The sequence below is a fragment of the Trachurus trachurus genome (genome assembly GCF_905171665.1).
Source record: "Trachurus trachurus genome assembly, chromosome: 11".
In the NCBI taxonomy this organism is placed as follows: Eukaryota; Metazoa; Chordata; class Actinopteri; order Carangiformes; family Carangidae; genus Trachurus; species Trachurus trachurus.
In genome coordinates, this window is record NC_139904.1 from 26,751,800 (window position 1) to 26,777,811 (window position 26,012).

Sequence of the window (26,012 nt, forward strand, 5' to 3'; positions counted from 1 at the left end):
AGAATGGTGACCGTGCCAAAATGTTCTCCCCCCGCTCCCAAAGTACAGTGTGACTTCTGCTCTTCCACATATGGACGAGTTCTATAATTGGAGTGACATTAACAATACACTTATGAAGCAGCACTCAGGTGTAAACGCTGACTTTTATGTGGCTTCAATTTATCACAGGGAGAGCTGTCAGTTAGCATGTAATATGTGGTGGCGTAATCACATCCACAAGTACTGGAGCAATTTTCCTCTTTTCCAACCAAGGTGCAAAGGTGAGCGAAGAGGAGGAGAATGGAAGAGATGAGTTTGGGTCAGAAGAGCAAAACAAAGAAGGAAGGGAGAGACGACAAGGGTTCTTAACATGAAATATGAAAAATTCTGTGGCACAGATCACAAGCTGCGAACATAATACTTTCACATTTAGATGCAGAGTGCAGGCATGTGCATGTGTCAGCATGGGATTGGGTGGGTGGGTGGGGACTGAGCTGGCGCGTGGTGCCCAGCCATGTGTGCTCCTATGTGGGCTTCCTGACTCCCAGCCTGGTTGCAGATGGCACACTGTCTCAGCGCTCCGCTCAGCAGGCGCACTGACACGAACTATTGGCCACATAGACACACACACACACAGACACACACGCAAACTAACACATAGATGGCGTGCGCATGTGTTTCAATAATGAAGGAATTAGTTTTTGTTTCGTAAAATCCTGCAGAATTATATACAGTGGGATCAGCTTCGCCGACAGTGAACTATTTTCAAGAACTGTGTCACGTTGGGTCAGACAACACACACTGGCAGGTGTCGCTGCCGCGGGGGGGCTTGCTAACAGTGAGGGAAGGGCAACTGGCACAAGCAGCTGACTGAGAGAGAACACATGAGGTCCTGTCATGGTAAATAAGAAATGAGTATAACCACAAAAAAAACCTATTCAGGTCGTGTGAAGGCAGGTGTAAACAAAGGAGAGAGTGTGTGGGCTGGGGGATGGGATTCATCAACACCAGCAGGGTTAATTGGTCTTCATTTCAAAAGCAAAGTCTGTGTTATTAGATTTCTTTTATGGAAAAAATGTCATGTTGACACATTCTTAAATGATGGAATGATGACTTATGTTCATGTTCTTTCTGCTGTCAGTTTGTATTACCCAGACTTGTAATATTAACATCTGGTAAAATAAACTCTCTCCGATTTCACCTTTTTTGTTCTCTTTTAAATATTCATCAAACAAAATTTGATTATCTCGGCCACATGTCTGAGCTGGTTGTCAGCAGTGGGGGTGATAAAAAACTTCCCCACAAAGCCACTAAAGTCAGATGCTATTAACTGTTCACTTTGTGGAACAATTAAGCCTAAAGACTTGTTATGGTAGACAGATGTTCAGCAGACCCTTCTATACAGTACGTACCTCTGCAGTAGGGGAGAGGGAAATCCCAAGCAGCTGTACCAGCTGAGGTGGCGAGGCAGGACAGGGTGGTGTGACCCTCCAGCACGTAGCCTGGGCTGCAGCTGTAGCGGATTTTGTCCCCAATGTTGAACGTGGACCCCTGCTGGTGGCCATTGAGTAGTTGTCCCGGATTACCACAAGTGTAGCTGGGCAGAGCTGGAGAGGGAGAGGGAGAGGGAGAGAGAGAGAAAGGAAAAGGACAGTCAATGAGGCAGTTTGTGTCTAAGTGTGTGCTGCATCACATTAGTCCTGTACTGAAGACTGTGGTGACAAATAACCACACACACACACACACACCTGATCACAGAAACATTTTAAAATAATAACAGTAAACAGTATATTCATTAAAATAGACTTGAATTGTACAATCCCGAAGTGCTTCATAAAAATACACTTAAATCACTTATGGCCAGGGGCGGGTCTTCCATGGTGGCACAGGGGGGCACATGCCCCCCCCCCCCCCCCCCTGCAATCTGATTGGCCACCCTGTGTGCCCCCCACCAGAAAATACTCTGGATCCGCCCCTGTTTATGGCTGCTAAGTTGACCATCACTGCTTGTCCAGCTATGCACTTGCATGAAAATAAATGTAGCCTCAGTATTGACAGACCCATGTCTAATTGTGTGTTATTATGCAAATCAAGTTCAAAGGAAGTTCAGCCAGTTTCTGGTTCCTGAATCTCTCTGTTTCAGCTGTTATATTCCTGTAAAAGAAGATGATTGCAGCTTGTCTTTTCCTTGATGACATGCAGTAGTAGTATGATTAATCCTGTGAAACACTGGTTACAGTCCAATATAGTAGGTGTGTGGTGTGGTGGGAGGTTTTGTTCCTGCTGCATCTCAGTAAACAGTAAATCCTCACAGTATGACCATAACATGTATCATACACACACACACACACACACACACACACGCACCCTGTCATCCAGCTTACAGTCACCCAGTCACACACTCCCACGCGGTGAGGGAGCTGGCCAGACCATGTGCTGGACTTTGGATGAAACTCAGTCTCTCCACAGGGACTGGATTCAACTCCAAAGAGGACAGAATGGCTTCTATACAGCAACACAGCTCACTGGCACCTCACCATCACACTCAATGTACACTCACGTTTCTACTCTGTCCAATGTCTCTTCATAATGTATCACAGGAAATTATAACATTTGGAAGCACAGCAAAAGAAAGAAAGAAAGAAAGAAAGAAAGAAAGAAAGAAAGAAAGAAAGAAAGAAAGAAAGAAAGAAAGAAAGAAAGAAAGAAACTATATAGGCTACGGTATATAAAGATAATTAAAGTTAAACAAGAATAAAGTAAGCAAAAGAGTTGATTACATGTAAAGATGTCATGAATAGAATTCTTCTATAGAAGATATAATGAAATTGTATTCAACTTTTTGTTTTTTATGAGTCACATAAAGTCACTTCTATGTAGAGTTAATTCAAAGCCAAAAAAGAAAAAAAAAATCTTTTGTTTGTTTTCATCTTTTGCCCTTTCTAGCCCAGTAAGCTAAAGCCTCCTTACAGCAAGGTCGGACGGACGAATCAGTCATTTTACCCCACAGTGCGTTCCTGAGCTTGAGCTATGTGGAATTAACTGGCTGGTAAATAAATAGACTGCAAACAGTTTGTGTCCAGTCAGACAACAAACATGACCTCTAAGAGGTTGATTTCAAATGTGTGTGTGTACTGTATGTGTGTACTCTGCAAAGGTAAGCTAAGCCACGAAGCTGTGAGATGGAGTAAGCTTTGATCTGGTAGTCTGCGGCCATCGATAGGGGCGGGAAAGGTCTGGCATGTCAGAGATCCAAACAGTGGCAGTGTGCTCCTGTCTCACCAGTTCATAATGTCACTGTCCATACTGGAGACGGCCCCTCCATTGACCATAATGTGTTCTGTCACTCAAGATGACCGCATCATGTGATACAACACAGTTTGCACTGCAGTATGTTCTTTTTTTTCTGGTAAATAATGGTATTAAAAGGTGTGTTTGTGAATGTAATTGTGAATTCTCAAGTCATTATTCATTTCTTTGTTTCAGAAACATGCCCAGTGGCTGATACAATCCATTCCTATGTTGCAAGTTTCATCGGGATTTTGAACAAAGTTCATACATTTCAACAACAACAACAGCCAAACAGACTAAAAATAGACAAGCCTGAAGTAGCTAGCTTCAGTTGACACATTCAGTATCAGCTTTGTTGGCCAATAGCAAAACATATCAGCCAAATCCTTGCTGTCACCCACAACACTTCCCTACTTCCGTCTAAAGAGGGTAAAATCAGCAAGGTCTCATTCTCACAGGGCAGGAGACTGCAGCTGCATGTCGCACTCCTAGCTCCATCCCAATCAGTGATTTCACAGCAGGTGTTTTCCATCGTCTGCTGCAGGCTGAACACCTGCTCAGACATCCCAGATTCTGCCCTAAATGACTAAGTGTGGATTTACCCTTTAAAGCACCCTGGTTAGTTCTCGGTGTCTCTCCCTCTGGCCTAATCTGGTGACAAACTGACTTGTCACTTTTAGGCTCCACTGTGCCGCAGCCTTTATTTTGACCAGCCAAGGCCAGTTTGTTGCAGCATCCCGTCCATCACTACCAGATTAGCATACACGCAAGGTCTGATTAGCATAGCGATCTCTTCCAACATGGCCATGCAAGTGTGGATCAATAGCTATAGCTACTGTGTCAAAAAAAAAAGTTTGATTCTGAGCGATATTTGCAAGGTATAAGGACAGCCAGACATTTTAACTTGTCAAACACACGTGTAACTAACAACATTAACACTGGCTGCATTCCATTGAGATGTGCCGGTGCCAGAGTCCTGATATTGTACATGCTGGCTCACTGGCATGGATTACTGGCACACCTAAATGGAACAGAGCCATCATTAATGTTATTAGTTACACCTGTGCTTTTTCCCACAAGTCAAAATGTCCGCCGTGAGAAGGTCTATTTTTAGGAAGAAGACGAAGAAAATAAACAGAAGCTAGCAGATGTGTGTGGTGTGAGACTGACAGAGAGAAACAGATGAACAGATGACTGATTTCATTGCATTGTAGCTGATTGAGGGCACAGCACTGAGAGTCGATGTGCATGCACGTACCTCGTATTTCAGTGAGTGGATGTGTGTGTGCGTGCACGTATGTGATATTCTCATCACACTCTCCATTTCAGGTTATTAGTTTGGGCAGTAAATTAAGTCTAATAGTGCCATTACTAGTGCAATCCCCAGAACAGGGCTATGCCTGAGGCACTGAAGTGGCAAATACTTCTTTTTTTATTTTACCTGACTGAGAATCATCAATACTGTCTTTATTTCCCACAGTGTGAATTTATCTGTCGCCAATAAACATCAAGAGTGAAAATAAATGATAGTATTTGATATAGAGCATCACGACAGCAACATTCATCACGCATGAAACACCTGATTTTTTTTTTCTCCTGCTCTGTTCACCACCAAAGTATATTTGATAGAAGTGGAGTTTCATAGAGGACAAAAATACAATTCATGCAAAGGTAAGCCTCTTTTTACGTATAATAAGGCGAAGGGAGCATCACTGAACTGCTATAGAGCCCAAATCAGGAAACCAAGGCAGCAGTGTATAAAAAAACAACCAGCCTTTTTTTTTGTTGCACCGTGTGCTTTAAACTGATTTATCACAACCTATTCCATTTATTCCTGCAGGCTAAATCCTAAACAGAAAAAAAGGAGAGAATGAAAAAAGGATAAGCACAGGAAGAAAGACAAAAGACACAAACACAAACACACACACACACAAGCTTGAGAGAAATGAGAAAACAATTTTAAATATTTGCAAGATGACTTCACATTATTCTCCATTAATTTCCACCCCTGCACAGGCTTTCATACATCAGAATTATTTTTTGCAAATTATCCTACAAGCTTTACAGCATTCACTAGCAGCACTTAGTGGTTTTTGGTTTTTAAAACTCAGTGGTGCTACACTTGCCCAGAGTCTGGCTTCTGTCATCACATGGACTATTACATACCAACCCCCTACACCCCCCACACCCTTTGCACGCACGACCCCACAACAGCAGCACTTAGGTGTTTGTCATGGCAGGTCCATAAGTCACTAGGATGGAAGACTGTGACATGGCCCATCCCTGAGGGCCCGGAAGCTTTAAGCCCTTCCACTGCTGAAACGGCAAAGGATGCTCCTCGTTCATCAATGCATCCCTCTCTATACAGCACACACCGGCTAACAGCACAGAACCGTGCGCACAAGCTCGGGCGTGCACGAACTGCACGCGCGCACACACCTCTACAGAGTGCAAGAAGCCGTGCTATCCATCACACCATCCTTCCCTTTCATCATCCGCTCGCATTTCTTTTCTCCTTCCCTATTTTCTCCTCAACTCCTCTCATTCCTGGTGACGAGGACAAAGGACAGAGGAGAAGGAGAAGGTATGAAGCTTGTCTCCTGTGGGAAGACCTTTGACCCTAATAAGACTGCTGCTCTCTCTTCCTGGGTGTCTTCAAGCCTGTTCTTCAATTTGTCATCCTCTCCTCCTCAGGAAAAGGGAATAGCTAGATACCCTTGCATTATGTAGAACCTATTTGTCACAAAATGGTTCTTAAAAAAGCGTGTGCTGCAAAATGAAGAGATTGTGAATGTGTAATACTTTACAGCGAGTGACTTCGTATCAGGAAGTGTTTCCATTTTTAAGAGATAGATGGAAATAGTTGCCGTAAATGGGAGATAGTGAAATAAAAGAGGATATAAAAGAGATATAAATATGGATTTCTGCTTTGTATTCCAAGATAGATATAGACAGATTAGTTTACTGTGTCTCTTAAGTTACGAAGACCTTCACTGAAGGAGGAACCAAGCCCCTTAAGTAAGTCAAGAGTAATAAACACAGTAAATGCAAGAAAGGAGGGAATTAAAGTGAGAGAAAGGGGCGGGAGAGAAAGAGACAACAGTTGGGGAGACAAGCCTGTCTCAGTATAGCTGATGCAACTCACTCTGCCTACCTTTACCTTATATCAAACAGCCAAAGATGTGTGATTGACAGCATAGGGAGAGCGTTTCCACACAAGCATGCAGTAGAGGGTAAAATGTATACAACAGGAGCATGTTTGAGCTTTTTTATTGACTTCTTTTGTCTCGCATACCCCCCCCCCCCCCCCAGTCTGTGTTATTTCTCAGTTACTGCTCTGTCTTTGTTTCAATGAGCAAAGCAACAATGGGGAGACTGACTCATACTTTAAATTAAGAGTTAGAGAGAGCAACAGAGAGAGAGCGACAGAGAGATGGAGAAAGATAAAGATGCAGATAGACAGATGGTGAGAAATTAATAGTTTTGGGGGGTTGATGGGAAAAACAGCTTTGTCATCAGGAGGAAGGAGCTACGTTCAGCAGCACCTGGCTCCAAATGAGTTCCCAGCAAAAGAGAGCAAGACCCGGTAAGATGAGATGACCTCACTGCGATTAACCATTTGGTGTGGATTGCTGGAGTTTAGGAAGCCCATCCCACTTTCTGTAAAGATCGAAGGTCAGCCTCCAACTCTAGGTTGTTACTGTATGTAGCAACCTTTGTAGACCTCACATCACTCTGTTTCTGATTTCCTCCCGCTCTCTATTCCTTTTCCTGTGCCTCTTCCCTTCCCTTTCCGTCTTCCTGCTATGTATTTGGAAGTGACATTGCAAAATCGATCCCAACACACAGGTGCATTAGCTCAATAAGCCGTTTCTGCTTTGTCAAGCAGCAATTCAATCAATGCCTCCTGTTCCCTACACATGGGCCGGACAAAGGCTGGCAACTCCCATCACTTCTGCTTAGAGAAGCTGAGGAATGCAGAAATTAACTCTCCCTTCAATCCGAGAAACAAGATAACATCCTACTGTTGAGCATGAGCACATCGTGTGTGTGCAAGTAGGTGTATTATACAATATGAAATAAATATATATCTGCTAACAAAAAAGTTCCCTCAATAGATGAAAGCTTTTGGTTTGAAAAGGAGTCATTTACTTAGTCAAACATGACGTGCTGCATTCTTGTAACACTGTGTGTTTAACCACTAAATAGTATAAAAGTTAGCAATTTTCAAAAACTCTGGCAGAAAACAATTTGTTTTAGACAGAGGAGGGAGGATAAATGTTGTATGATGTGGTTTTTGAGAGTAAGAGTCTGAGCTCCAATACTTGGAATCCTATCATCCCAAGAATATCATGCACTAGATTTGCCTCATCATATTTTCATCACAAGCTATCAATTAATTAATGTGCTGTGCTCTCTGCAACACTACTCTCCTGTGATGCTTATTTTCTAAACTCAGATTCTGAGGCAGTGGGAGGAAACACTTAGCCCAGTGAGCCCTGAATTGGAGAACTATGCCATATGTGTCTTGTTATACTTCTCAAAGTGAAGGTCTGAGGTCCACCCTCAAGGATAATATGAAATGCCTCATGGTTTGTTCGGACTGGGATACCGGCCAGTGTGGGTTTACATGTTGATTGTGTACTGCCTTGAGAATCTTAAAGGGATAGTTCAACATTTTGGCAAATTGGCCCATTGCCATAATCCCTATAGTTTTAGGAGTAGGTTTGTTACCTTTAATTGTCGGTGTCCTAAAACTATAGGGATTATGGCAATGGGCCAATTTGCCAAAATGTTGAACTATCCCTGTTCCCATCAGGGGAAATGATCAAAGTTACTGAACAAAGTCACATTTGAGAGTACTTGACGTACATGTATGAGTGTGTGTTTGTGTGTGTATGTCACTGACTAAATGGTTTGGGGTGAGAGGTTGGGGTTTAATTCTGAGTTTAGCTGCTTATAAAGCCCCTCTGACTCGATGACAAGTTAAATTCTGAGGTAAGAATGAATTGAATTTTGGTGCATTCAAAACCAAAAAGACACACACAAAAATGCACACAACTACAGAGTGGAAAGAACTCCAGATCTCCTCATTTCCCTTGCTCACAACAGCAGGTGCAGTAAAAGGGCCAGTTGCAGTGTGGGAGGCGGCGAGGTGTGAAGGAGAGCTCATACAGAATTGATGGTTGCCGACAATGCTTGCAAAACGGAATAATGTGCCATTCACTAGCCATTCACTATATATGAGAATAAACTGAGAGGGACTGGGGACCATGAGAGATCTCAAGGAAAGCCAGAAGACAGATGAGAGACAGGGCTGGAGGAGCTGGGAGGAGAGAGACCAGCACATCTGTGAATAGCCTCAACTCTGTCTGACTTGAAGCATCTAAATCCCCCCAGCTTCTCAGGCTTATCTCTCCACTGACGTTACTCTTGCAAACTAAAATGACAGAAATCCTGTGGTCAAACCTGCAAGCTCAAGTGTAGGGAGGCACATTGACGCATTTATCCAAAATCAAGAAGATGACGTGGATGCCAACTGTACTGGTTTACTTAAAAGCTATCAACTGTGTGTCAAGGTTTACCTAGTCATTAGAATTATACATTACAATAACTAAACATAATGGATATTGAAATCATATTTCAGAATTTGTTAGGCACTATTTTCAAGAATCTGCTCACTGACATTTCACCTTCGAGTAATGCTAAAAGAAAGGTCAGGGTCACCAACAACATTAACATCCATCCTCTGGGGAAAATGAATATCAATAGCGATTTTCATGGCAATCCGGCCGGAAGCTGTCGACACATTCAGGTATGATGTTACAGACGTCAGCAGGCTTAGGCTTTACTGTTGAGGCCATAATTAGAAGGCTTTTAACCCTTCTGTCGTGTTTTGCTGTATTTTGTTTCACTTTGGCCTCCCCTCAGCCAATCCTCTCTCTCCTCATATGCAGGTTGCCTTGGAAACAGTAAAGGCCCACCGGAGAGAGTACTGCCGATGTGTAAACATGCAGGATTTTGGGGAATATGACAAAACAAACGCATCTGTTAGATCTATAATTTCACCATTGCATGCAATTCCAATTTGTTCTACTCTTTATTATCTTATAGTTATCTGCCATCTCCCAACCACTGTCGGCATTATACTATATACTGCCAGTCAATGTCATATGTTACACATCAAGGATATGAAGGCATTGCCTTTGTTGCATATACATACGAGAACAATGCTCTCTCGATAATTATACTGAAGCATCCCTCTCCTTTGTCGTGTCAACGGGTCAAATGCGGATTCAGACCGACATCCCATTGACTATGTCTCCTTCAGTTCACTTTAGTTTTCCATCAGTTTTGTTATCTGACTTGTGCAGAGAATAGAGCGGCGATGGCTTGATGAAGCAAAGGTGCATTGGAAAGATTAATCAATACCTTCATTTAACCTTGGCTTTTCCCCTCACTTTCTCTCTGTTGCTCTCCCACGCTTCCACTCATCTGCTGAGGTGAGAGGAAAGGGAATTCCACATTCACCACGCTTCAAACTCAGTAAAAATATCTCTTTTGTTCCTGACCCACTGGCCTCGACATGAAAAACATATCTACCAGTGATGTATTGATATTGTATGTTTTCTGAGGTGAAGACTGTCATCTGATAATTTCATGTGTCCATCATATTGTGTGTACTGTAGTGTTAGACAGACAGAAAATGGTGTTGGTTTGTTCAGACATGATAATCAGCGTAGTCACTCAAAAACAAAATGACCTTCATATTGTTGCTATTCTGGCAGATAAGTAGGGGGGTAAATCACAAGTTCTATCACGATACTATCTTACAGCGATTCAATGGACAGCGATTCAATATTTGTCAATATCACAAAGACTGCCTCGATACGACTTCGATTTGATTCGATTCAGTGACCAATGATCGATATGAGACGATATCATCTGATTTAACACAATCGCTTCCATTCATATCAAACCACAAAAAGCAACTAAATATCATTTGACGCTGATTCCTGAGCTCAATTTAATGAAAAATAATCTATTTCTCTAATGAAAACTTTCCCTTTGTTCACTAAAATGCCAAGTTCTGATTTATTGAGCTTCGCAAATTTCCTATTCTATATTTCTATTACAATTCTTTGAAAGAAAACATTAAATTTGTTTACATTAAAGGAGGATTTTGGTGTTCTTTCTTTACATGTCTTTGAGTGAAAGATTAAGCTGCAGCTTTAGCTCTTTTGGAGTTGTGCTTTAATTTTTGTGGGAAAAGCAGGTTACGAGTCACGACTGGTGATGACGAGCCAAAACCCGACCTGTTATCGCTAGCGTGGGGCCACTGCAGAAGGCACCGGCAGGTTTCTGATGTTTCCTGAGGGTTTAATCTCACAAGACTTACCAGTTGGCACAACTTCTCCAAAATCTAAAATACTTCTAAACCTCCCCTTTATCCCAGACAGCGACAACAGTAGTTGACTTTCTCTGGCGGCTTGCCACTTGCATTGTGTTTGAACATGTTGCGCATCAGTGGAAACATATGTGGAAGACCAGGGGATTTTCAAAATAAAGGCGTGCCCAATAAATGATTATGTATCAATTTGTGGTCATTTTTTTTCATTTTGGATTGATGCTGTTGACTTGCTGGTCTTTGAATAAATGTATTGATGTAGATCAATGTATTATTACACACCTACTCATAAGTAAGGGATATAAGAAGTAAGTGATGCAATCAGTCTCATAAATGCCAAAACCAGAGGGAGCCAAACACTGGCACTCAGAGCAACATTTGACAGACTTGTTTGTGAAGCCAAAACTGCAGCTCAAAGTATGTCCAGACCTAAAAGTCTCCCAGAATGGAGTGTTAATAAAGAGTCATTACTCAGCTTCTCAATTACGTGTTGTTTTGCTCAAAAATGCTATTGATCCCTGTTGCTCAGCGTAGTTTACAGCTGCCTACACCCCCACCACCCATGGGGCTAACTACCTCAAATAAATTGTAAACTTGAGGAAAATCCAGCATGGTGGTCTGTCTGAGGGGAGCAACAATTTCAGCCAGTCGTGCCTCATGTAAGTTCTTTCAGTCACAAATACTTGATTATACCACTGTACAGATAGAGCAATCTGCTGAACAAATCATGTTGCCAACATCTGTCTCATTGTTACTGACATCTCATTTTATCTCTACTAGTTTATTACACTTATTATGGAAGACAACAGGTGAGAATAAACTCTGATTCATGTTTATGGAGTTGCCTAAAGTTCTATCCATCTTCTATCTATATGGCAAACCATGAAATTGAATTTAATGTCTCTTTTATGGTTTTTGTTACAAAATAACAGGGCAGATAAAATAGTATAAAAAGTCCTATATTTCAAAAGCTTCACAATGTCACAGGCAAAAGAAATTAAGAATAAATCTTGTCTATTTGCTATTGAATTGCTTTTGAATGCGTTATGGACCACCACCTCTTCACTGCATCTATGAGCTGTTGAGATATGATCATATAACCAATCATATAGACCATATTTAGACTACAGCGGCTCATGGTCTGATGGAGGTCTTTTAGGACAAAAGGTCGATGGAAGTATTTCAGGTCTGTGGAGAGAGTATCCTGTGCCTGACTGAAACCTCTTTACTGTATGCACTTCTGTTTTTGGCTCAGCTCTAACTCGCAGCAGTGCCTTAAGTCTGTACGCTCCGCTTCACCACTTAAATCATGCTGTCATACTTATTTCTTGTGGCCACAATTTTTTAGACCAAGCTCCTGATCTGCTTGTATGACAGCAGGAAATACATTGCAGTTTATTTTTTAATAGAGTGGGAGCTTCAGTTGCTGCACGAGAAAATAACAAGACATGGAAACTAGATTAGTTAAGTTTCATTGCCTTTAAAAGACCCCTACAGTATAACACTGTTTTCATATTCCCATAGTTTCTGAGAGGATTCACATTTCCCCCAACACTATCAGTGGCTTGACAGGTTTCATTTAGGCCACTTGTTGTTGGTCTCTCTTGTGGACCCTGCAGTCATGATGCGAACCATATTAAGATCTTGCTCTAATGCTAAAATAAGCAACATTTAGCCAATTATCGAACCGCTGTTATATTGGATGACTCATGCAATCATAAAATCCATTAAACTGCTGTGTGTCGGTACATGGCTAGTGTTCTGCTGCGATATGGATTCCTTTATTTCTGACTCACTATTATAATCACAGTGTGATAATCCACCAGAGCACGCCCTCCTCTCCTTTATTTAACCTCATACCCCCCCATCCTCCTAAACATTTGCCTTATTCCATATTTTGCATTGCTCCGGGCATATTCTATAAGATGTATTTTATGTAAGCATCTTATCTACATACTCTATGTAGTGCTCCTTTTCTTCCCCTTCTCCCTCTAGCGCCACAGGAATCTGAGTGACTTGATGTTACTGGTGGTATTACTGCTTCCCCGCTTCATCCAAATCCCACCCAGTATTCCCCAAGCTAGTGTCTTCTTTTGATTCCAGACCTATTATTCCCTGGGGATGGATACCACTCTATTGCAATGTTTGCTTCATGTTTCCCTTTCAACTTAGGGATCACTAAAAGACTGTTATTTTGTAACACCAGTGCATGTGGCCCAGGAGGAAAGACTGTGATCGAATACAATATTCAGAACCACAGATTTCCAGTAAAAATGAAGTGTAAATCCTCACACATGCCATTGTGGGAAATGTGTAAAGAAAGCTCCCTGTTTGGGCTGGTGCTTAACTGAGTGGCTTTTAGAGGTGATCCAAGAAAAGATCACCAGTAGACCATGTAATCATCTCGTTGTCACTCAAAACACAGAAGCTTTACACCATGAATACAAAGTATGCAAATTCCACTTTTAACTCAAACAATAGAAGGCTATTTACTTCCCACCTACTCTTACAAAAATGGCTCGCTCCAAACTTTCCACATCTGCTCCCTTTGACACAACACCTCCCTGCTTTTTCCCCCATCCTTATGTCATTACACTAGAACAGCAACTGTGAAGACCTCACATAGAGCAGGTAGTGATGCCAAGTGATGGGTAAGAAGAGACAAACACAAAACAAACAGGTGCGCCTTTGCTTTACGCTTCGACGATGGCACCATGAGTTTCACCATGAGCCTGTCGGGCTGACGCACACAGAGAGGGACACAGGATGAACACAAATCTGCTTAAATCCCTGTGTCTGTGCGACTCGTGAAGATATCCGTCTAACTTCCAAGCAGTCTGTGGAGGAAGAGTTTGTCTCCGTGACACCTCCGAGTCGACTCTCTTTCCTCCGCTAGATCAACCTGAAAGGGCTGCTTCTCCGCTGTCGGCGTCAAAACTGTGGAAAATGCAACCGAGTATACGGCAAACATCGATTCTCTATAAATGAAGAGGAAGCAGACCAAACACGGCTGACCTGCGTGATTGTGTTGAGGGAACGATTTTATGCAGCGCTTGTGTGCAAGTCTACATTTCACTCCTCATATCGTCTCTCCCCGGCTCATGTGTCTGTGCACTGTTTGGAAAGATTCAGCACTGGCAATTCATCACTGTATATGGACTCAATTGCTCACAATCCAATATAGAACAATCAGCAAGCCTATATCTAGTCGGTAACCATGATTTCGAATGAACGGTTTATTAACAGCCATGATAATTCAATTAAACTCACACGAAGATTTAAAAACGCCATCCTAGAAATCTATACAAAGACTCAATCAACAAAGCTTTGACTACACTCACAACTTCCCAGAACAAATGTACAAGACCTTAAATCTGACCTTTGACATTTCGGTGGCTAACAAGTGAACACCCGACAGTCGATAAGGTCTGAAAGGGATGAGTGGGGGGAATTGGTAATGGCTGATCGATAAGTCCAGTCTGATGAATGGCTGCGCATTACGGCAGGCAAACGGAACAATGATTAAAACACAGTGGCCAAGAAAGAAGCCGCTTTGGTTGATATCTATTAAAGCAATGAGAGAGGGGTGTGTGCACTGGTTACTGCTCATAACCGTCGCTGGGTATTCCATCATGGCTGGTAACATGCATGCAAAGCAATCTTAATGATGTATTAGATTACACAGCTGCTTAATGATAAATGCGGGTTTATTGAAGTCGCCTACACTGGAGTCCTCAGTAAATACACTTCACGCTGTTAAAAGTTTAATTCCAATCAAACTAATTGAGGAAAAAAGCAATTGAGGGGAACCAAGAGACGGCAACAAATACCCAACACACAAAGATAGGATGATTATACTGTATACTGTCTTTTTGAGTAACTTTTTAACTCCAACAGCTGAACATTTTCTGGATCAATAAACTGTCACACCAATTTACCTGCGGGAGAGGAGAGTAAATAAGCCATTAAATACCATACTGTCACAAACAATAGATGAGAAGCCTGATATGGTATTGCCTGGAGTTTCTTGTGCATGTCAATATCTGGAGACCTCCCCTGCCTCCCACCTGCTGTAACCAGCTCCTTTAATAGTGTTATACTCTCTCTCTCGCTCTGTGGCTATGATGAGTGCCTGAACATGACATGAAAACACACATCTCCCATCTCCACTTCCCTCACCCCCTGAGCTCTCTTCCGTGCCAGTCTGGCCCTCCAATTACCTGAGCATAAGTGGACACTAATTCGCTCCAAGTTCCAAGCTTTTTCAACTATATTGCTTACACATACAGTACTCTTGCGTCGACACTTGGCAGTGAAGAAGACAAATGCCAATTAGATAAGCAAGAAAAGGGCACAGAAGCCACAGAGCTTTCTGTGGGGCACTACAGTACAAAGCATCCTATTTTGTGCCACTTGTGCATTGTACACACACACACACGTGCAAAAAAAATGTACAAAAGAAGATTCGTCACCTTGGTCTCAAATCCGGATACACACTTGAACATACTGTACACACTCGCACGCACTTGTGCATATTCAGAAGCACGTCTCTACCTCATCCCAGCTCAGAAACAATGACACCCTAATCCGGGGACAATACGGGCACTAATCCACACAAAACAGGGATTGTACGGAGAGACAAACGTGGGAGCGAGGGAGAAAAAGAGCTAGAACGCTAACAAGCAAAGGAGACTAATCCTGATGAGAGATAGAGGCCGGGAGAGGGGGATAGAAAAATCACTGCTCGGGAGGGCAAGATAGATGGAGAGAAGAGACGGATTGGGAGAATGGGAAGTTTGAAAAAGAGAGGCAGACATAAAACGGTTAAAATCTCTGAGAGTTTCATTTCGAGCTTGGCCAACTGACAGAGTAGTGTTAATAAGCAACAGCTGATAAAACCCACCAATGACAATCACCCACACACACAATAAGCCTCTCTGCCTTTCCACTACTCAAGGTGACTCTTCCCTACTTTTTTTTTTTTTTTTTGCTTCGATTTATTGGTTTTTGCGATACGACTAGCCAAACATCGAGCCAAACTAATTAATTTCCACTGTGACTGAAAACTTATCAGGCTCATTCAATCTTCAAGCAAGAAAAAACACGGTGCACAGAATTTTAAAGTTTAAACCGACACAACCAAGAGAGCTAATGGTATCTGATCGTCAGTCACTCCATCACAAGGCTCTGCAAAAAAACAACAACAACAAAGCGATTTAGATCACTTCACTTCCTGTTATTGAAGCTACTGAGCACATTGTACACAGAATTGGATTTATCCAAACACACTTCATCAAAAAGCGGGCACCGTTTCAAAAGGTGAACTATCACCCTTACTTACCGCGAGTTGGCTGACGGAGGTTATCTTAGGCTGGAATTAATTACATCAAAGTCTACGATCCAAACAGATGACATTTACAAGAGGCCAACCGAGGCGCTTAATTACACACTTTCATAAAGTGGCAGAATTAGTGTGCCAGACTGGTACCCCACAAACAGCAGAGGAATAACAACACCAGCAACCTTTTGGAAAAAAAACACAAGTAAAGGGGATAAAGTGTGTTGGGTGACATTTTATGCGGTCAAAACCCAATAACGGAGTGCTATGTCAGAGAGGTGAGAGCACTTTGCGTTCTTAGTGCCTTTCTATTTTTTTTTTTTTTTCAGGGAGATGAGCTCACTGGCTAAAAAATGCATGGCTGTGGAGAGAGGGCGAGCGCTGTGCATGAGAAGCAGTGCAGCAAATGCGCTGTGTGGTGTTCCTTGTGTTCCTCTGACCTGCTTTTCGTGACAATGCATCTCCAGCAGGGTGGAGAAAGAAGATTCCCTCCTAGCTGTATCCATTATTTCACACTTGTGAGTCATCCTCCTCTGTCTATCTCTGACTTGAAGCTCTTTCTATTCCTCCATTGCAATTTCTCCCCCCCAACTCCTTTTTTCCTTTCCATACTTTCTACCTTTCCATCTCCTTTCTGTAGCTAACTCCCACTCCACCGGCTGATGTCTCTTTTCTCGTGTCTCCCCCTCGCTCACCATCTCTCTCTCTCACTCTCTCTCGTTGTTTGGATGCAGTGAGGGTAGGCCCTGTCAGTGTGTAGTCTGTCAGTGTGGAAACAGCAGGGAGCACAGAGGGCCTTTCACAGAAGCTAAAAAAAAAAAAAAAAGACAGGCATGCAAGAAACACCTCAATGTTCACTCTTCGTGGCTGCACTCAGACAACGGCATACAACCTGTATGTGCTGTATGGAAAACCACACAACCGCACATCCTCGCACACACAGGCACAAACAGATACACGATGCTACCAACACATCCACACGCCCACTGCCCTAGTATTTGTCTGTCTGTCACTTTGTGCCATTGTCACACTGCTCACACCTCAGTCACTTCCCCACAGTGGGACAGGCTTCCTCTGCTATGATCCACCAACATGTGTTCAGCCCGTCACAAAGTCCCACACATGTGCATTCTCAATACACACACACACACATACACACACAGTCTGCTTTCTCCAGGCGCTCAGTCAAACATCTCCAAAGCACAAGGTCACATTACCAAAAGGGACTTCCTGTTTTTCCCACTTGCAGTGTGAGAGGAACACGAGTGGAAATGTTCGTAGACTTTGAATGTGAGCTCACTTATTTTTCATGGATTTTAATTATTGATTCTACTTTTCCATTAAAAGTGTTTTACAAGCACAATCTTTTTCTTGTCTCATCTCATACTAACTTGTTAGGTTTATTAAAGTGTGAATACAATTGTTGTTTTGGATCAAATGTTGCTATGAATTAAAATTGTCTGCCTTTTTTTTCTGCCAAAGTTACAGTGGTGACCTAGAATTTGTTTCACTCATGTCACACAGATACGGAAATGACAGAGCTAAAACTTTCATCAAGTGCCATACCATGTCTCCTGCTGCAGCTAAATACTAAAAGGGGGGCAACCGCCATTCTGACATCCCACCAGTCCGACATAGGCCTCTAATTGTCTAAATGGCAACACTTAATTTTCTATCAAACGTCCCATCATTCCGACCATGTTTGCCTCCTATGGTCAGAATGACGCTATTTTTTATATTTTTTTTAACATCCTGCCTTTCCGACAGTTCCTTTAATATCGTATTTTTTTTCCCCAAAAAGATTTTGCACTGGTTGGGCTTAAACAATGAAGAAAGGGGTTGGTTAAGTTTAGTAAAAAGACCAGGTAGAGGCTAGACAGGAAGACTAGTCCCTGTCTGTGCTCTGCTGCGTCATTACACACAACCATGTGGGTATTCCTCTATCAGCATGTCTTAAAGAAGGGAGTCACCTGTTGAGTAACGCACATTTCCTTATATTGAAAGCCTTGTCGGAATGGTGGGACGTTCACATGTCGGAATGGTGGTATGTCAGTAGTAGTATGTAACCAAGTGCCATACCATGTCTCCTGCTGCAGCTCAATACTAAAAAAAACATACTCTTAGTTTTTGCATATATCTGATATGTTGTCTTAGATCAACCTAACTCTGACTTTTTTCTCCTTCACAATTGTGATGTTATCAGTGGATACACATTTACTTTTCTACACTGTCTTAACCCTGGTGAGTAATACACATGTAGTCACCCACGCGGTGGGTTACTACGGTTACAGTATAGAGAACTGGTGTTATAGCTGGACATATGTTCCCACTTTATGCGCCGCTCCAAGGCACTGCAAACAAACTCAGCCACAGTCATGAGTTCTCAGGGAAGGATGACCTTTCCACGCACGCTCCACTGAGCAGCGGATACATCATGCTATGTTTGAGTGTGCACTCCTGTGTCCACTTGTGCGAATGGTGGATGTCTCTTGTGTGCAGATGTGCCCGTGCGTCTGAGTGCAGCTATGGTGTCGCGGTGCTGTTTTATCTGGAGAGCCAAACAACAACTTGTCCTGACCATAGACCAGACCCCTGTCTTTCCGCCAATTCACCCAGAAAACAAATAGAGGGCAAGACGGAATGAGGGTAGAGACCTAAAAAAATGAGTGTGTCTTGCAGTACTGTGCTGTGCAGTGCAGACGTGCCTGGCAATGACTTGCGGGGCAATGGGAACTGTCAAGAGCTCTCTTAGCTCATGTCAGTTCTATAAAAAGAAAGATAAGAATAAAGAAAATATGAAAAATAATCCCAAAAAGGCACAGATGTAGGATCCCGTATCAAATATTAACATAATGTGCAGCAGGGGTGGAGACAACTACATGACTCTCTTAACCCGACCAACCAGTCATTTTAAGTTAAGAACAATGTCATGCATGATTACACTCAAACTAAGTGTAAGGAGCTGGTGTTTAACTTCACTCTTCGAATGAATATTCAGATCATTCAGATGTCAAAAACATTTAAGTCTCTATGGACAATACAAGAAGCCAGAATGCAGTATTTTTCATCCTGAATTATTCAAAAATAAAGCTAATTACTGTTTTAGTGGTGGAGATGAAAAACAGTCTTAAAATACTAATGACACACAAAATTCATCAACATTCCAGGAGTTGTTTAAATGTTTCTGGAGAATTGGAATATTGATCTATAGCGTGTAAATCAGCATACACTTAAGATGTGGTGGTAGGTGCGCGTGTTTACGTACGCGTGCATGTGTGTTTGACTATCTGTGTGTGCATGTGAGTCGAAACAGTCTTCATTAGGCTGACGGAGAACTGCCGCTCAACAATCAGCCATTAATTAAGTGTCAGAAGCATTTAACGGTCAGACACGCTGGCGGCTGATTCCCATGATGCCAGACACTAATAACAGCTACAATCTGCCAGAGCCGAGGCTCTGCTTACACGGCCGTGCCAGGGAACACACATCCTCCAAGAAAATGAGCATGTACATTCAGTAAAACTACAGCCATAAGAGCCGGTTTCTATGTAACATCTAGTGCTGCACGATTAATCTAATCGCAATCGCAATCGCGATGTCACGCCGTGCGATTACGTAATCGCACGAAAGAGTGCGATTGGCGATTTAAAGTCTACATAAATGTGCGACTGCGTGAGCCTGTAAACGGGACTTTAACTCCTGTAGTGTGTGGAGCAGAGCCGCTAATGTGTGCAGCATAGCAGACTCCGTCAGTAGTCATGTGACCAGCAGGTCTGATCACGTGACTACCCAGCTGGCAGTCAGCGCTCCATGTGCTGCAGGACCGTCTCCCCGTGATTACAGCAGGTGTGGAGCTTTAGCGTCACGGAGCGAACTGTGTTCTCCTCCGCAACATGTGCAGTGCGTTTAAAAAACGAGGAGGTATATGCCTGTTGGGGCGAACGACCAGAAAGCTCCGGTGTTTGGTTTTCTTTTAACTGTCTTTTTTATTTATTTTTTATTTTTATTTTACGGTAACAGCCACACTCATTTGCCGTCTCCTCTCGTCTCCTCCGTTGTGTGTGTGCGCGCGCGTGCGTGCGTGCGTGTGTGTCTGTCTGTCTGTCTGTCTGTCTCTGTGTTACCTGTGTACCTGTGTGCTGTGAGAGGAGGGAGGGGGGAGAAAGGCATTGTAATAAATGATGGCATCGCAGTAGACTATGAAACTGCACAAAATGTTACCTATTTTTATTTAATACAAAGATACTGTAAGGAAACACTTATTATTTGAGAAATACACTCCTAAAATATGGTTATTTCCTGTGCTGTGCTTGATAATCAAGCAAATAGACTCCTTACAGCATTAATTTACAATATCGTAATCGCAATCGCAAATCGCAATATTTTCCACCATAATCGCAATCGCACATTTTTATCAAATCGTGCAGCACTAGTAACATCTACTTACTTTCAGGCTCTTGAACCTCATTCTAATAGAAGCACTTCCTTCCTCCTGCTACAGTGTACTTGGCTGCCACTGTGGTTTCCTCTGGAGCAGAATCTGCACCATGTGATAGAACAATTGTTGCTGAGAGCAGTTCTTAATTTGTGCTGCAACTACACTGGACCCACTATCTCTATGACACAATTAGAATGGCATTCTGCTTAGTTAGAGCAGGTGTGTAATTAATAGTCCAAGCAGCATCACCAGGGTTTGTTTTGTTAGGGACTATTGTGTCCAATAAAAGGCTGAATTTACTTTGGATTTTTTTTATTTATTTTTTTTAAACAGTGACGCACTATATGCAATCAATTACAGGAACTGCAGTAACATTTCAAAGTACAAAAGTTTTACTGAAGCTGGTGTTTCCAGATAACTGTACCAACATGCAGCAAAGAAAGATAAAAATAGAAAAGAAAGACAAAAAAATAAAAAATAAAAACAATAGCCACATCAGGTTTAAACAAGCTTATGTGGAAAACATTCAGAAATTGCAAACTAAATAGTGTTTTGTTACAGGGCTTAATAGAGGCTTTGCGAGGCTTCACTGTTGAATCAGTTCTCACAATAACAAACAAAAAAAGTATGTATATATATATAGGGGATGTTCACAAGGTCGAGGTTTTACTTTCTTTGAAGCAGACAAATATTATTATATAGCATCAAGATGATCTGGACCTGTTTGGTCTCTGATGACCCGCTCAGGAAAACAAACAATATTAGCAATACAGCATTCAGTGTTTGTTTTGTTTGAGCCTCCTCCACATCAGGATTTCATCCACATGGAAAATGGTATGGAAAGCACATTGCTGAGTCACTGCATGCATGAGAGCAGACATCAGTAAACAAAAACTGAATCCTAATACGCCCGTGGAGTCACACACCGAAAAACGTGGACAGTGGCCAGGTCTGCAGGCATCCACATGGCTCTAATGTCTTGCCGTAGGTTTCTGTTCAAGGCTCTACTCAACTCTTACATGGCTACCATTTACAATCCAAATTACAAAAGGCTTTGATGCTACCATGGCAACTACCACTCCAGTGACAGACTGGTAGTGTCAGAAAAATGACACAGGATGTTAAAGGGCTTGATGCCCTTTATCCACATCCATGTTGTGTCATTCAGTATTTACAGCTCTTCCTGAACTCATCAGTTGGACATATTCATTTAGTCTAATATGCTTCATTTTTATTTTATTTGTATAGCTAATTCTTCATACAGAAACAAAGATGTTAGTTTGCTTCACTTCACTCAATGTACTAAAAACCCTTTCTTTGGTGCAGAAAATTTGACTACTCAAATAATACCTAATGATGTTAAATTACATATAGATGTTCTAGTGGCAGGGAGCTAAGCAGCAGTCCTTTGGCACTAATACAGCAAGATAACGCTTCTATTTATAAGAGGTCCAATAAAAGCAGCACTGAACTAAGGGAGTAAAATAAAACTGAATCCTCTCCAGTAGCAGGCAATGATAAATTATGGGCAAAAAGTGCATGGATACCAATTGTAAAATAGGGTTAGAGAAGTTAACAGTATTAGAACCGAATGCACACAGCACACTACCTCACTATACCATATAAAGATCACGTTACCATTTATATCTCTTCACAATTTGTAAAGTCAGTGGGCTTTTATTAAATTGCAAAAGCCAGTTTTAAGTTTTTTTATGATTCAAGCCATCATCTAATTCTGACATAAACGATCCTCCATCCAAAGCATTAGACTCAGTGCCATTTGAGCTATTAGCTGCCATCTCATTGATATCAAGCTCGCAAACTGAAACTCAGTTAAACACAAGGCCATCAGAGGGACCGCTTTGAATAGTGCATGTTTCATAAAAAAGGCACAAAAAATTAAGCTCAATGTCATATCATACACTGAATTCATGAAATGTAACTCTTCACAAAATATACCAAATAGAGGTCATACTCATTCGCGAAAGATGAATTCAGACAGGTTCCGTGCAGAAAAGCATCATAATCGCTAAAACTTGGTGGCTGTGAAAAAGGTCCAGTGCGTTTTTTTAGATGAAACATAAACAGGAATTTGAAATTTGAGTTCACGGATCAAGGTCTATGGACTCATCCATGTAAAATCAACTTCATCTCCAGTTTAGCTTCCATAATAGCCGAGCTTGTTTTGACACAACAGTAACAATAATATGACAATAGCCTACAACTGTGTGCCAAATCTGTGGAGGCACCAGTTTAACCAATGCTAATGCTTCCTGACAGAGCAAAAGCTCCATAACCGCTACAAAGTCATCCGTGGAATGATGGGGCAACACAAACACGCACGCTGCATGTGCAACAGCCATATTCTTATTCAAATGCAAGCACTGACACATAAGTGTTCACAGGACTAAAAATAAAAAAAGAGTCATTTGTAGCCTACTGTAGCTGGCTTTATCTTTTTGGACTAATTTGTGTACATGTGTTTTTGGCATGTTCTTTATGTTTTTAGTTTTTATTAATCCATTCCCATTACTTATTCTTGCACAGTGATGATGGTTTCATGCTGGAGGCTACTGGTCACATTTAATCAAAAAGTGGCCCATATTATTAGTAGCGAAATACAATCTCTAAAGAGCAGGCTGCATTGCTAATATTGTGTGAAGGCTGTATATATTAATAGAGGAAAGACAGGACTATAATAGAGCTGCTGAATGATGCTGAATGTGAAATCGGGGTCATTCAGAGTAAATCGCTCTTTGGCTAAAAAAAAAAAAATACTTTTGTGCATCTTTTCTTACCTAAGCCAATTTCACCAGAACCAGCAGCAAAAAGACAGAATCTCTGAGGTGCTCGGCAGGTAACAAAAGCCCCTCGCCTCCTGTCTTTCAAGTACAACACACACAAACAGGGCCACGACTTACTGTGGGATTCGACCGAGGTTTGTGCTGCTCTTTCGCCTCTGTCATCGCACTTTTGTTTGGCCAACTCCCCCGACTTAAGGGGGGACAGGCCTCATTTTTCAATTAGCCACTGGACTCACTCGTGCTTCACTGCACTCTCATCACCCTCATCTACTCGGCCCCCACCTTCCTCTCTCTCATGCTAATATGAACGAGGGAGAGAGGGGGGAGAGGATAGAGACACTATTGTAGATGAGCTCTGATGGATGCAGGAGCAGGCTGTGTTGCTGGGAGGACTCCCTCTGATGCTCCTTAACTCAATTTCAGAGAAAAAAGAAAGAAAAAAAGAAACACGTCATGGTGACTAACTATAAACGCAAATACTGTCTGACTGATTTTTTTTTTATTTTCAAGTTTTATAAAACAGTGCAAAGAAAACGTAGAATAGAGATAGATTTATAATTCCCCTCAGAGTCAGGCCATAAGGTAAGTAATTTGAAGTTGGAGAAACAAACACACAAGACTGGTGAAATATTGTCTTTTTTATCCTATTTCAGACACCTGCAGTGACTTAATGCTGAGGAGGCAGACTGCTTGAGTCGTGCTGCAGGGCTGGCTGTGTGTTTTTTTTTTGTTTTTTTTCTTCCTTCAGCTGACCCAGTTGGGAGGCACATTGACTATGCAACTAAGACAGACGGAAGAGAAACTTGGCAACACATGACTGGATAATCATCACGGTACTTTAATATTCAAGAGGGAGAGGGAGAGGGAGTGATAACATTAGGGAAAAGGCACAAATATATGGGAGGCGCTGAGGTTGAGATGCGAGGCGAAGAAGGAAAAGGAGGAAAGGAGGACTAAGAGAGGAGAGGAAAAAGATGGAGAAAAAAAACAGTGCAATGGTGGAGCATAAGGAATGCAGTAAGACATGAGGAGATAAGACTCTCCTTCTATTCCCAGTAGATATTTTCAGACGCTCAGCAAATGTTTCTAATTCCCTTTGCCTCCGTTAGCCTCCTTCTCTATGGCTACAGATTAAACATGAATAAAGAGTTTGCAGGAATGGAGAAAAGAAGAAGAGAAAGAGAAGAATAAGACAGGGAAAAAAAGGAGTCTGGTGGTTGCCATGGTGACGGGAGGGGAGAGATTCCAGAGTGGTCTCGGCCATTACGCAGTGTGTTGGGGAGATGGACTATGCAGCACTTAGGCTTATTGCAGTGTGGGCTGAAACAGAACAGATATCTAATATAGACGAGATGGGCTCGCACCAAAATGGTGGATGGTGAGCATGGGCCTAATAAAAAAACACAGGCTGTAGAACACTGAGGTTTTACTGCCAAAAGCCACGCTGAGAAAAGGAAAGCCAGGCCGAGGAAAAAAAAAAAACCCATCCTAACTAAGCGAATGGATGGACGTCCACATGAAGATACTTATACTGACATACAAAGGCAGACAAATAAATGTATGCACATATTTGCATAGAAACATAACCAGAGATACACTGATCCCTTCCAAATAACAAGCCAAGACCATGCACTCTATTACGACAAAGCCAAAAAACAACAGTTGTCATCTTTGGCCGTGCAGCGGCTCACATGTCAGGCAACACAGCTAAAGATAGGACAGTGTTTCCTGTCCATTAAGCTTTAGCTTAAGACAAAGGGAGCACGATCAATTCCAACAATCGACAATCCTCTGTTAAAGCTAATATAATAATAGCCTTTTCAGTTTTGCTACAGTGATACAGTGAACCTACATGCACACATTCACTTTACTCCAGTCCAAAATATGACAATACTTGCACTACTGTCTTTTGCACTTAACTACTGCTGCTATTGTGCCTTCTACTTTATTTTTTACTACTAGTTTAGCTTAGTTTTTTTTTATTCATATTTATTCTAGATTGGTATTTTAGATTGCTGATTGTTTTTTTTTGTTCTTTTTAATGTTTACTGTCTGTTTATTTACTGTCTGCACCAAGGGTATGAGAGAAACACAATTTCGATTATCTTTATGTCCCGTACATATTGTGGAATTGACAATAAAGCTGACTCTGACTTTGATAACCCATAATTCCAGATGTCTCCTCTACAAGCAGAGGATTAAGAGATAATGAAAAGTATATTAATTAACATATCAATTATGTCTATTTTTAGCATCCTAATGTAAATATACATTAATTGAATTCCAGATGTATGCTGATGTTTAAAAACAAGTCATGATTTACATCTGGCTAGTCACTGAAACCGTGGAAGTGACATAACACAGCTGCAGCACAGCTGTGGCATGAAAACGCTACATTCAGAGTATCGCCAGCTACAATGATTGGAGGTCTAACCAGACGACTGGAGAGTCGACTTCCCCCACACACACCACATAGGCTTGTACTGTTTTGTTTGGGGCAAAGAAGAAAAAGGAACCTGACAGTGGAGAGTTTGTGTCGCCACTTTACGCTAGACATAGTAAATTATGGGAATACAAAGATTCCCTAAAATAAACACATCATTTGACACTCTGTTTATGGTTTAACTTGGTCCATTAAGGACTGCAGCTAAAGAGGCGCTATTGACATGCAGTAATAAACTGAGCTTTCTGTCAGACAATAAAATGAGATTATGTGCTATAGAATTCCATTATGCATATGCTTTTGTGGTTGCC

The 26,012-nt window shown here is 41.8% G+C and overlaps 1 protein-coding gene across 1 annotated transcript in view; it reads right to left on the reverse strand.

Annotated features, from left to right (window-relative positions):
• The window catches only part of csmd2 (CUB and Sushi multiple domains 2), a gene marked incomplete at both ends in the record, with an annotated part of 242,791 nt that overhangs the window by 172,696 nt on the left and 44,083 nt on the right, over window positions 1-26,012 (reverse strand). Inside the window, one exon of the mRNA XM_083982762.1 lies at window positions 1,392-1,586. Within this exon, the coding sequence (XP_083838888.1) occupies window positions 1,392-1,586 (195 nt within the window). The remainder of the gene's footprint in view (window positions 1-1,391; window positions 1,587-26,012) is intronic.